This window comes from Callospermophilus lateralis, chromosome 17, assembly GCF_048772815.1.
Source record: "Callospermophilus lateralis isolate mCalLat2 chromosome 17, mCalLat2.hap1, whole genome shotgun sequence".
Lineage (NCBI taxonomy): Eukaryota > Metazoa > Chordata > Mammalia > Rodentia > Sciuridae > Callospermophilus > Callospermophilus lateralis.
In genome coordinates this window covers 57,347,487-57,361,260 of record NC_135321.1, presented here as the reverse complement: position 1 = coordinate 57,361,260, position 13,774 = coordinate 57,347,487, and the positions used below count along the sequence as shown (strand labels likewise).

At 38.0% G+C, this 13,774-nt stretch overlaps 1 protein-coding gene across 1 annotated transcript in view; it reads right to left on the bottom strand.

The window, feature by feature from the left end:
- Nucleotides 1-9,623: 9,623 nt before the first annotated feature.
- The window catches only part of LOC143382655 (spermatogenesis-associated protein 31E1-like), a 94,319-nt gene continuing 90,168 nt past the window's right edge, over nucleotides 9,624-13,774 (bottom strand). Inside the window, exons 5-6 of the mRNA XM_077105613.1 lie at nucleotides 9,838-10,069; nucleotides 9,624-9,766 (exon numbers count right to left, since the gene is read on the bottom strand). Coding sequence (XP_076961728.1) covers nucleotides 9,624-9,766; nucleotides 9,838-10,069 — 375 coding nt within the window. The remainder of the gene's footprint in view (nucleotides 9,767-9,837; nucleotides 10,070-13,774) is intronic.

The following is a 13,774-nucleotide window of genomic DNA, read 5'->3' as shown; positions in this document are numbered from 1 at the left end:
CTTATCATAGAAAACATTCCACTTTTGGTTTGGGTGGGTTTGGATTATCTCACTTAGCATGATATTCTCCAGCTCCATCTATTTATCTACAAATGCCATAATTTCAGTCTTTAAGACTGAGTAATATTCCATTGTGTACATGTACCACATTTCCAAAACAAAACAAAAGACTACATGTTTCTGTCAGCTTTTGCTTATTTCCATGAGGTTGGCCCATGGAATTTCTAACAAGTTTCTGTATATTTATCAGTAAACAAATTGGAGTCCTCACAATAGAGTTGGACATTCTGCTTTTATGAAAATATTAGAAAACAAATTCAAAATATTCTGTGCATATTATTTCCTTTATAATATTGAATATTTTAAGTCACAATTTTTAATGGTTATTTTGCATTCCACCCTACGAAGGTAAAACCAATACTCTAGGAGCCTATTAACTCTTCTTACTACCACATGTTGCTCCTTTTATTTTGCTCCTTTCCCATTCTCTCTTTCTCTTCCTCCTTCTTTTCTCCCTTGCTTATCCTTTCTTACCTTATTGCTTCCTTCTTTCCTTTCTTCTCTTTCCTTTCTTGGTTTCTCTTTCCTTTTTTCCTTCCTTCCTTATTTCATCTTTCTTCTCTCTCCATTTTCTCTCTCTTCTTCTCTTCCCCCCTCCTTCTCTCATCCTCTTCCTGATCATCATCTCCTCCTCCTCCTCCTCCTCCTCCTCCTCCTCCTCCTCCTCCTCCTCCTCTTCTTTTTATCTGTCTGTCTGTCTATCTATCTATCTATCTATCTCTTTTTTTGGACAAAATTGTCAGGGCTGGCCTTGAAGTCCTGGATTCAAGTGATCCAACTCAACCTCCCAAATAGCTAGGATTATAGGTACATCCACTGTGCCTGGCTTTCTGCTGACAGTTTTCCTTGCCATCCTATGCTCTTTGAAAAGAGAACAGGTGGAATAATAGTTTACGTGTATGATAATGCCATTTTTTTCTTCAGAGACCCTTTTTCATAGTCCCACTTTTTATGGGAAAAGAATTGCTCATGGTGACACAAGACTTGGCATGGCATTCAGGATTCCTCACACATTACCCCAACCAATTACTTATCCTAAGATTGCCTTTCAAAGTCTTGCTTCTGAGTTGTGCTTTTGTGTTTTGCTAACACAAATTTCTACCTCCCTTCTGTTAGAGAATTATTGCTTGTGGATCTTTCCCTGAACCTCCAGCAAAAACTCCTTGTATCTCCCTTATAGACTGCTCCTTCTTAGGGTATTTTCAAGGTAAATTTATTATACGTTATAACCAATTTCTTTAGATATTATTTGAGACAAATGCTCATTCTCCCATATTTCCTTTCTCCTTATTCTTATTAAATATGCACTATGTGCCAGCACACTCTAAGAGCCCATATATATTTTCCTCCCTGAGATTAAGTATCATTTTTAGATACAGCATCCTGTTTGTCATTAATGAAACATGTGAAGAGTGTTTTATTCTTTATTAAGTTGAACTTGCTTATTACTAGTACTTACTCACACTTTATTAAAAATAAAACTAACACAGAGGTGATATAAGGATATCAAGCAGTGAATGGTCTCTTCAAAAAATTGAATGAGAAAGGACACCATGGCATATGACATAGTGAGATATGGATATGGCAGCTTCCTTTTATGAAATTTGAAAACACTGTTTTTCTTTACCCAAAGAGAGAAAAGATTTAGAGATATATACCTTAAAAGAAAGCTTTGTATCTATTAAATAACTATGAATAGATTCTGGCCCTAGTTTACAGAGAAAAACTGAGTAAGATTATAAGCCATAATCAAATTTATTTGCTTTCCAACGGATCTCCTCAAAGAATATTTTTAGTTTGTTGTATTTCTGGCAGTAATGGAAAGGGAAGGGCTGGTGAATCATGAAGCAGGAGCTAATTAATTATATCATGACTGCCATGTTTAGTGAAATCAAGCTTAAGTCTTTCAGAATAAATTTAATCATTAATTTGAACTCAACTTATATTTTCTCTGACCCTGTTCTGGCCATATTTTAAGCCTACTGCATCACTTTCTTTGCACAATCTGTACATGAAAAACTTGAAATAAGAGAAATGCTCATGATGGAGGAGTTTTCTATTTACTCTTGGGATGAAGATTTCTAAGTTTTACCATCTTTACTCTGTTATTTTGAGTCCATATGTATTTTCAGTAACTAAATAAACTAATTGCAAATGTGGCCAAGTGTAAAGAAGATGAGCTATAAGATGCTCAGAGGTGATGAATTAGTCTGCTTGGACTTCCATGACAAAATAGCGTAAACTGTGTGACTGAAACAACAAGTATTTATTTCTCACAGTGCTGAAGGCTGCAAATCCAAGATCAAGGTACTGGAAGACTGGGTTTCATGTTAGACCTCTCATTATTGCTTGCAGAGCTGCACTTATTGTGTCCTCACTTGGCAGATAGACGGAGAGTGAGCTCTGGTTTCTCTTCTTTAAAAAAAATTAAAAATAAATAAGGACACTGATATCATCATGGCAGCCCAGTCTTCAAGAACTTATCTATATCTAATTTCCTCCCAAAGTCCCCATTTGCAAATACCAAACCTGTAAGTGTAGGGCTCTAACAAATGAATCTGAGGGAAAATGAGCGTTCAATATACATTTACTATATGATCTGAAGGTAATAGTGGAGCCCTTTCCCCCATCTCTGCAGGCATGTGTATTCCTACATATCAGGGAAAGGTTATCCTCTATACCCTGCGAATCCCTATACAGCAGTACTCTCAGAAAATATAGTCACATGGACCATGCAGGAATATCTATTTTTTTCTTTCTCCCTCACTCCCTCCATCTTTTTCTATATCAGCTGTTTTGCAAACACAATTCACATTCAATTAACCTTTTTTTTATTGGTTGTTCAAAACATTACAAAGCTCATGGCATATCATCTTCCATACATTTGATTCAAGTGGGTTATGAACTCCCATTTTTACCCCAGATACAACTTGCAGAATCACATCAGTTACACATCCACATTTTTACATAATACCATATTAATGACTGTTGTATTCTGCTACCTTTCCTATCCCCTACTATCCTCCCTCCCCTTCCCTCTCCTCTTCCCTCTCTACCCCATCTGCTGTTGTTTAATTCTCTCCCTTGTTTTTTTTTCCCTTTCCCCTCACAAACTCTTCTATGTAATTTTGTGTAACAATGAGGGTCTCCTTCCATTTCATACAGTTTCCCTTCTCTCTCCCTCTCTCCCACCCCACTTGTCTCTGTTAAATGTTAATCTTTTCCTCATGCTCTTCTTCCCTGTTCTGATCTTGGTAGCTCTCTTTATATTAAAGAAGACATTTGGCATTTGTTTTTTAAGGATTGGCTAGCTTCACATAGCATTATCTGCTCTAATGCCATCTATTTCCCTGCAAAATCCATGATTTTGTCATTTTTCAGTGCTGTGTAATACTCCATTGTGTATAGATGCCACAGTTTTTTAATCCATTCATCTATTGAAGGGCATCTAGGTTGATTTCAAAGTCTAGCTATTGTTAATTGTGCTGCTATGATCATTGATGTGGCAGTATCCCTATAGTATGCTCTTTTGAGGTCCTCAGGAATAGACTGAGAAGGGTGATAGCTGGGTCAAATGGTGGTTCCATTCCCAGCTTACCTAGGTATCTCCATACTGCTTTCCATATTGGCCACACCATTTTACAGTCCCACCGGCAATGTACAAGTGTACCCTTTTCCCCACATCCTCGCCAGCACTTATTGTTACTTGACTTCATAATGGCTGCCAATCTTACTGGAGTTAGATGGTATCTTAGGGTGGTTTTGATTTGCATTTCTCTGACTGGTAGAGATGGTGAGCATTTTTTCATATACTTATTGATTGATTGTATGTCCTCCTCTGAGAAGTGTCTGTTCAGGTCCTTGGCCCATTTGTTGATAGGGTTGTTTGTTATCATATTGTTTAATTTTTTGAGTTCTTTGTATATTCTGGATATTAGGGCTCTATCTGAAGTGTGAGGAGTAAAAATTTGTTCCCAGGATGTAGGTTCCCTGTTTACCTCTTTTATTGTTTCTCTTGCTGAGAAAAAACTTTTTAGTTTAAGTAAGTCCCATTTGTTTATTCTTGTATTTAACTCTTGGGCTATGGGTGTCCTATTAAGGAATTTGGAGCCTGACCCCACAATATGTAGATCAGAGCCAACTTTTTCTTCTCTCAGGTACAGAGTCTCTGGTTTGATATCTAGCTCCTTGATCCATTTTGAATTAACTTTTGTGCATGGCGAGAGAAAGGGGTTCAGCTTCATTTTGTTGCACATGGATTTCCAGTTTTCCCAGCACCATTTGTTGAAGATGCTATCCTTTCTCCATTGCATGCTTTTAGCGCCTTTATCAAATATAAGAAAGTTGTAATTTTGAGGATTGGTCTCTGTGTCCTCTATTCTGTACCATTGGTCCACCTGCCTGTTTTGGTACCAGTACCACGCTGTTTTTGTTACTATTGCTCTGTAATATAGTTTGAAATCTGGTATCGCTATACCGCCTGATTCACACTTCCTGCTTAGAATAGCTTTTGCTATTCTGGCTCTTTTGTTTTTCTATATGAATTTCATGATAGCTTTATCTATTTCTACAAGAAATGCCCTTGGGATTTTGATTGGCATTGCGTTGAACCTGTAGAGAACTTTGGGTAATATTGCCATTTTGATGATGTTAGTTCTGCCTATCCATGAAAAGGGTACATTTTTCCATCTTCTAAGATCTTCTTCTATCTCTCTCTTTAGGGTTCTGTAGTTTTCATTGTATAAATCTTTCACCTCTTTTGTTAGGATGATTCCCAAGTATTTTATTTTTTTTTGAGGATATTGTGAATGGGGTGGTTTTCCTCATTTCCATTTCAGAAGTTTTGTTGTTGATGTACAGGAATGCCTTTGATTTATGTGTGTTGATTTTATATCCTGCCACTTTGCTGAATTCATTTATTAGTTCTAGTAGTTTCTTTGTAGACCCTTTTGGGTCTTCTATGTATAGGATCATATCGTCCGCAAATAGTGATATTTTAAGTTCTTCTTTTCCTATTTTTATGCCTTTAACTTCTTTTGTCTGTCTAATTGCCCTGGCTAGTATTTCAAGGACTAAATTAAATAGAAGTGGTGAGAGAGGGCATCCCTGTCTTGTTCCAGATTTTAGCAGGAATGCCTTCAGTTTTTCTCTAATTAGAATGATGCTAGCCTGAGGCTTAGCATATATAGCTTTTACAATGTTGAGGTAAGTTCCTGTTATCCCCAGTTTTTCTAGTGTTTTGAACATAAAAGGATGCTGTAATTTGTCGAATGCTTTTTCTGCATCTATCAAGACGATCATATGGTTCTTATCTTTAAGTCTATTGATGTGGTGAATAATATTTATTGATTTCCGTATATTGAACCAAGCTTGCATCCCAGGGATGAATCCTACTTGATCATGGTGTACAATTTTTTTGATGTGCCTTTGTATCCGATTCGCTAGAATTTTATTGAGGATTTTTGCATCTAGGTTCATCAGAGATATTGGTCTGTAGTTTTCTTTCTTTGAATGTCTTTGTCTGGTTTTGGGATCAGGGTGATGTTGGCCTCATAAAATGAATTTGGAAGAGCTCCTTCTTGTTCTATTTCTTGAAATAGTTTGAAAAGTATTGGTATTAATTCTTCTTTGAAGGTTTTGTAAAACTCCGCTGTATACCCATCCGGTCCAGGGCTTTTCTTGGTTGGTAGTCTTTTGATGGCTTCTTCTATTTCTTCCTTTGTTATTAGTTTGTTTAGATTGTGTGTGTCTTCCTGACTCAATCTGGGAAGCTCATATGACTTAAGAAATTTATCGATGTCTTCACTGTCTTCTATTTTATTAGAATATAGGGTTTCAAAATACTTTCTAATTATCTTCTGTATTTCTGTAGTGTCTGTTGTGATATTGCCTTTTTCATCCCGTATGTTAGTAATTTGAGTTTTCTCTCTTCTTCTCTTTGTTAGCTTGGCTAAGGGTCTGTCTATCTTATTTATTCTTTCAAAGAACCAACTTTTAGTTTTATCAATTTTTTCGATGGTTTTTTTTGTTTCAATTTCATTGATTTCCGCTCTGATTTTAATTATTTCTTGTCTTCTGCTATGTTTGCTGTTGTTTTGCTCTTCCTTTTCTAGGGTTTTGAGATGTAGTGTGAGTTCGTTTATTTGTTGGTTTTTTTTTTTTTTGAGGAATGAACTCCAGGAAATGAACTTCCCTCTTAAAACTTCTTTCATTGTGTCCCATTGTGTCCGGTATGTTGTGTCTGTATTGTCGTTTAACTCTAAGAATTTTTTTATTTCTTCCTTTATGTCTTCTGTAACCCATTGATCATTCAGTAACATATTGTTTATTTTCCATGTGATGCAGGATTTTTCCTTCCTTCTTTTATCATTGATTTCCAGTTTCATTCCAGTATGATCAGATATGGTGCATGGTATTATCTCCACACCTTTATATTTACTGAGAGTCGCCCTATGGCATAATATATGATCTATCTTTGAGTAAGATCCATGTGCTGCTGAGAAGAATGTGTATCCACTTGATGATGGTTGATATATTCTATATATGTCAGTTAAGCCTAGGTTATTGATTGTGTCATTGAGCTCTATAGTTTCTTTATTCAGCTTTTGTCTGGAGGATCTGTCTAATGGTGAGAGTGGTGTGTTGAAGTCACCCATAATTATTGTGTTGTGGTCAATTTGACTCTTGAACTTGAGGAGAGTTTGTTTTATAAATGTTGCTGCACCATTATTTGGTGCATATAAATTGATAATTGTTATGTCTTGTTGGTGGATAGTTCCTTTTAGCAGGATATAGTGTCCTTCTTTATCCCTTTTGATTAACTTAGGTTTGAAGTTGATTTTATTCGAAATGAGTATGGCCACTCCTGCTTGCTTCCGAGGGCCATGTGAGTGGTATGATTTTTCCCAACCTTTCACCTTCAGCCTGTGTATGTCATTTTCTATCATATGAGTCTCCTGAAGGCAGCATATTGTTGGGTTTGTTTTTTTGATCCAGGTTACTAACCTGTGTCTCTTGATTGGTGAGTTTAGACCATTGACATTTAAGGTTACAATTGAAATATGATTTGTACTTCCAGTCATGTTTATTTATTTATTTATTTTAGTTTGGCTAGTTTTTCCTGTTTGGTTGTTTTCCTCCCCCTTTACTGAGATACCTCCCTCTGTTGGTTTTGGGCACTATTTTTCCATTCCTCTTCTTGTAGAATTTTGCCCAAAATGCTTTGCAGTGCTGGTTTTCTGGCAGCGAATTCTTTTAGCTTTTGTTTATCATGAAAGATTTTAATATCATTGTCAAATCTGAAGCTTAATTTTGCTGGATACAGTATTCTTGGTTGGAGACCATTATTTTTCAGCGTTTGAAATTGTTCTATGATCTTCTTGCTTTCAAAGTCTGTGATGAAAAATCAGCCGTTAACCTAATTGGTTTACCCCTGTATGTAATCTGCCTCCTTTCCCTCGTAGCTTTAAATATTCTCTCCTTGTTCTGTATGTTGGCTGTCTTCATACTTATATGTCTTGGAGTTGGTCTATTACAGTTTTGGATGTTTGGGGTCCTGCAGGCTTCCAGGATTTGGCAATCCATTCCATCTTTCATCTCTGGGAAGTTTTCTAGGATTATTTCATTTAATAGGTTGTCCATTCCTTTGGTTTGAACCTCTGTGCCTTCTTCTATCCCAATGACTCTCAAATTTGGTTTTTTGATGAGGTCCCATATCTCTTGAATAGATTGCTTGTGAGATTTAAGCATCTTTTCAGTGTTGACTATACTCTTTTCAAGTTGATAGACTTTGTCTTCATTATCTGATTTTCTGACTTCTACTTGATCTAGTCTATTTGTGATATTCTCGTTAGCATTTTTTATCTGGTTTATGGTTTCTTGCATTTCTAAAATTACTGTTTTTTTTTAAGATCTCTATCTCCTGGTAAAGCTCGTTCTTTGCAGTTTGAATTTGTTTGTTTAGTTCGATTTCGAAATATACTTTCAATTCTTGGACTTGCTGTCTCATGTCTTCTCTAAAATTCCGTTCCATCTGAGTTAGGTATGCCTTGATTTCTTTCCCTGTCCATGTTTCTGATGCTTCTAGGTCCTCCTGTAGATTTAAATTGTCCTTCATTATCTGTAATCCTTTTTTCCCTTGTTTTTTCATGTTGTTCACGTTACTTTCCAGCTCTGTTTGGCTGCTTTGTAACTGCTTTCTCCTATACATTTGTTTTGGCTTTGTTTATCACTGTTGTCTCTCCTTTGTGGTGGGAGATTATGCCTATAGATGTTGGGCTTTATTGTTCTTTAGAGCTGATTCATTCAATTTATAAAGGGCTTCCGGATATTGTATGCATATAGTGGTTTGTTTCCGTCGATAGGATCAGGGTGTTGGTAGTAGCTAGGTATTTAGGAGCACTATAGACAGCCTCGAAACATTCACCTATTTGCATTTAGACAGTTACACGAAATGGAGGACATAATGCTTGGGATGAAAGTTGGGGGGAAGGGGAAGGAAGGTGCTCTTGAAAAGAATGGAGAGGGAGATAGATAGCATAGAGGAGAATGGAAGGAACAATAAAACTTGGAAGGGGAGAGAAAGAGGGAAAAAGGGAGAGAAAAAAATAAAATGAAATAAGAAATAAAATTAGGTCTTAGAGATCCGTTTTCTTCTCTCCCCGTAGGCAAAGCTGTGCCCTCCAGGCTGAGATTTGCCCTCAATGTGTCAACAGCAATCCCTGTAAGGCGGCTCCTGGGAGTCTCTCAATCCTGTTGGTCCAGAGCTGTTTCACTTCTAAAGCCCCTCCTCCCCTTCCTCCTGCCAGCCAGCCAGGTCCTGCTCACTGGAGGCAGTTCCCCAAGGATTTGGTTACACTTTCAGCTCCACCAAGTGCTCTATTTCCCTAACGACTGAGCAATCTCTCTGTCATTTATCTAAGCCCCAATGCTGTGGAGCTGTGGTCTGGGAATCAATAGTTTAATTTTTCCGGACCCCTTTGGTGAGCACTCCTTCGGACTCTGGCGGCTAAGACCATTGGTGTCGCCGCTGGTGGTAATGGGAGTTGGGGGTCAAGGATCCCCTCTGCTTCCCTCAGCCCCTACAATCAAGACCGCTCCGCTGGCGGTAGGGGGAGTTGGGGGTCTGGAGTGTCCTCTGTTTTCCTCTGCTCCTACCGTCAAGCCCTCTCAGTTGGCGGTTGGGGGAATTGGGGGTGGGGAGTCTTCTCTGCTTCCCTCTGCCCCTATAGTCATGCCCATGTCACTGGCAGTAGGGGGAGTTGGGGGTCAAGAGTCCTTTGGCCCTTACGGTCACGCCCATGGAAAGATTATGAAGTTTCCCGGTTGTTTGTATCTGATGTGGATGGGAACCACACACCTGCTAAAGTAGAATCCGCTGGGAAGGAATCTCTTTGGCCGAACTTTGGTGACTTCCCCTCTCTGCTATGGCGGGCCCCTGGCTCCTTGTAGGAGTGTCCGAAGGGAGGGGTGGAACTGGCTTGTCTCTGGTCTAACACAATCTCTGGTTTTAGATCCCAGTTCGCTATTTCATAGAGGCTTGGTTAGATTCCTTTCACGTCGTCTCAAGCCGGGGGAGCCATTTCCCGGGTGGGCAGAGCTGTTAGCAGAGCCGGAAGGGCGCGGGCCGTCTGTTGGGCCAGGCGGTTACCCTTCTCGCTGCGCTGGGCTGCTGGGGGCCGCCTGCAGAGCCGGGCGGGCGGGGTGCCTATTCACAGAGCAGGCGGGGCCGCCAGGAGTGCCGGGATGGCGGGAGCTGTCTGCCGGCCGGGCAGGGACCCTTCTCGTCGAGCAGGGCTGCCGGGGGCCGCTTGTAGAGTGGGGCGGCTGCAGCCCCGTGGCTAAGAACCAGGCGGGCAGGGTGGCTGTTCGCAGAGCGAGAGCGGGGTCGCCAGGGGAGCCAGGATGGCGGGAGCTGTCTGCCTGCCGAGTGGGGACCCTTCTGCCGTGCTGCTCCGCCTGCCGTGGGATTGGACCTCTGAGCCCGCGTTACCGGCCAAGTTTCACTTGTCTGGGGCAAACTGTCACCTCTAATAAACTTACTAATTCCCGGCAGGTCTCCTTTCAACGGAATTTTGCTAGATGATCCTCAGTAAGTAGAATGTAGCTGTTTTAATGAGTGTTTCTGATCCCGTTAATGTGGAGATATTGAAAGTGCTGCTTCCTCGCCGGCCGCCATGTTGGATCCTCGCAATTAACCTTTTTGATATATACAATTTAATGGAAGAATCTCAGTAGGTTTCATGCAAGGACAATTCTTGGAATAAAACAAAAATATGATAGAGAATGCTTGATTATCTTTCACACATTAAACCAATTAGTGGCAGAGCGTCAACTAGAAAAAAATAAAGTATGCTTAGGATATGGATATATGACATTGAACATCTTCATTATTTTTTGAGAAATGCTTCATGGACAATTCTGAATGAACACTATTTTTTCTTCATTAATATTCAGGTCACAGTCATTTGCATAGTTGATGGCTTCTTGTATTCAATTCAATTGAAAGCGAGTTTATTTTCACTGTAACAATGTGGGCAATAATTTCACTAGAGTCTAGCATTTGACTGAAACAAGTAAAATAAATTTTATAAAAAGAATCATGAAGATGGGATGAAGGACGGGAGAGGGGAAAAAGAAAGGGGCATAAGTCAATACTGATGAAGCCTCTGATAGGAAAGCTCTGTTCTTAATAAGGGGTTTTTGTAAAGTGGGATGTAACTTCATTGTGTGTCTTGTTTTGGAATTATGTGTGGAGCTGGTGATGGTCTTCTTCCCTGTGCTTTGTGTGCTGGCACTACACATACAGGCAGCTGCAGTGAGAAGGTATAATAAATCAGATGCTGAGCTCATGGCAGGAGTTACAAATTATTCAGGACTCTCATACAGGAACTTTGACTAAGAATATCCAGGTGCTTCTGTGACCAATCACCAAGTAGAATAACTGCCTCAGTCTGCTAAAAAAATGAGAGAATGTAAGGCTATCTCAGAATCTTGCCAGAATGACCTTGTGCTAGATGAAACCTGCAAAGAGACCTATTGATGAAACTTGTGAGTGAAGGGATGCTTTTCAGCCACTTCTTCTCATGCAAATTTTGAGCATATCAACTGAATCTTACCTCATTCTAATAGAAGTAATTGTCATTAAATAATCTATGAAGACTATTATTTGTCAGTTTTTGTCTGTTATCATGGTAAGAACATTTAACATGAGACCTATCTTCCTAAAAAAACTTCTAATACACATTTTACTATCATTAACTATTGGCACAATGTTGTGTAGCAGATCTCTTGATCTCTGCTGAAAATTCATGCCTATTAAACAGAAACTTGTATTTTCCCCATTCTTCTCCCCCAACTTCTGGCAACCACCATTATACTCTACATTTCTAAGTTTAGCCACTATTGAAACCTCAAAAAAGTGGAATCTTGCAGCACATGTCCTTCTACATCCAGCTTATTTCACTTACATAATGTTATCCTGGTTCATCTGTGTTACCACATATGGTAGGAATTTCTTCCTTCTTTAGGATGAATAATATTGTAATCAAGTGCCACACTTTCGTTATTGATTCATTTGATTATGATCAGATCAATAATCAAAAGCCTCCTAACAAAGCAAAGCCCAGGACCAGTTGTCTTCACAGGCAAATTCTACTAAATATTTAACCAATTAGTACCAATAATTCTTAACTATGCCAAACAATTGAAAAAGGATGAATATTTCTAAAGTTATTATATAAGACCAGCATTACCCTGATACTGAAGATTCACAAAGATACTACAAGATAAGAAATGTAAACAGTCCCTGATAAGTAGAGATGAAAAAAAAATCCTCAAGAAAATACTAGCAAACTTAATTCAATAAAATATGAAAAGGATTATACAACAAGAACCAAGTGGAATTTATTCTTTATGTGGAAAATTTAATGAATACACAACATTAACAGAATTGATAAGAACATAAACAACATGTGATTATCTCAGTAGCTATCAGAAATAGTTGGAAAGCTTATTTTTGAGATGAACCTATTGTTTGTTCATATTAAGTGATTGTCACTGAACTCAAAATATTTTTAGTCAGTTTGAGTTATATTTTCAAAAAGCAAAATGCACTTTCTTTAATTACAATATAAAAATCTTAATTAAGGGCTTGGGGCGTCACTCTGTGGTATAGTTATTGGCTAGTATGTGTAAGGCCTTAGGTTCTACCTATCTGCAGTCCTGCACACTGTGTGTGTGTGTGTGTATGTGCATGTGTGATATGTTTTCTTATTTCTATTTCCTTTAACAAGTTATCTAAAATTGCACATAGTACTGTAAACATAAGTGTTTCCAATTTTATAGTAGTCACTTAACTTTAAGTGTCTGAAAAGGAGAGAACATACTGATAGGCATATCACCATGGAGAATTACAAATTCAAGTGACTTGTGTAATTTCAACTATGTAGGACTTCTCTTTTAATTAATTCCTTTGAAATTAATGTCAAACAAGAAGAGCCTTACATTAATCAGATGCTCTCAAACAGTGGTCCTAAGAAAGTGGAATACAACTGTGAGAAGGCACCATGTTTATCATTGTCCTTACCATTATTCCTTATTGTTATCTAATTTCATAATCCATATGTAAACAGTATTACACCTACATAGTACAGTGAAAGAGTGAATTGTAAAAGACATACTATATAAACTTGATTATTTGTAAAGCTAATATGTTTATAATTTGATGATTTCCAAGTGCAGTTAGAAACAATTGAAATAAGAACATCAAGAAAGCAAAGGAAGAGAATTCTCGATATTGTGAAAATTAGGTATCTGGAGTCCTGAGAATCTGAGAATTAAGAGGTCATGTTTATAGATTATTGAAACAATTCTCTCAATTTTTTAAATTCACATCTCACTGCAATGTGACTTTATGGACCCTTCCTAAGAGTTAGAAATGTTTTCCCCATTTACTTCTCTGGAATGGCTATGTGACTGGCTTTGACCAAAAGGATGTTTGCAACTACTGATCCCAGGGCTCAAGAGGATTTGGGATTTTTTCTTCCCACCTTTTGAAATATGGTTTTTCTGATTTAGGAAGCTTGGATCAGCCTCTTGAGGGGAAAGATCCCATAGAATTGCAATGAGATCTTTGAATTGAGGCCACCCTGGAAGAGCCAGTCTCCAAGGGTAAAGTCACATGAATAATCTCAAATAAGATAAGCAAAGAACTTTTCATCTGACTCTGTCCCAAAAAGCACTGTGAGCAAATAAAACTGCTGTTTTCAGCTACTAAAATTGGGAGGAAGGTGTTTCTTTTTCTTTATATATTTTCTTTTCTTTATTTGTTCTTTTTAGATATACATGACTGAAGAATGTATTTTCATACATTATAAATATATGCAGTATAACATTCTAATTAGGATCATATTCTTGTGGTTGTACATGGTGTAGATTTTCATTGGTTGTTTATTTGATAGAATGTTCTCTCTGATATGGGTGGTATTTTGTTCTGCAGTGATAAATAATACAATTATCCTAAATGCCATGGTGTATTGTTAAGTCTCGTAAAAAAGACGAGAATTAGTAATAATGATAATTTTCCCTTAAATTGGTGTGTTTTTGATTAACTATTATATAGTTATGAAAGCTCATAATTATCAAGTTACAGTTGTTTTTAAATGCAATATATCTGTTAGCCAATTCTGCTATATTGGCTTCCATTAACCTCTTG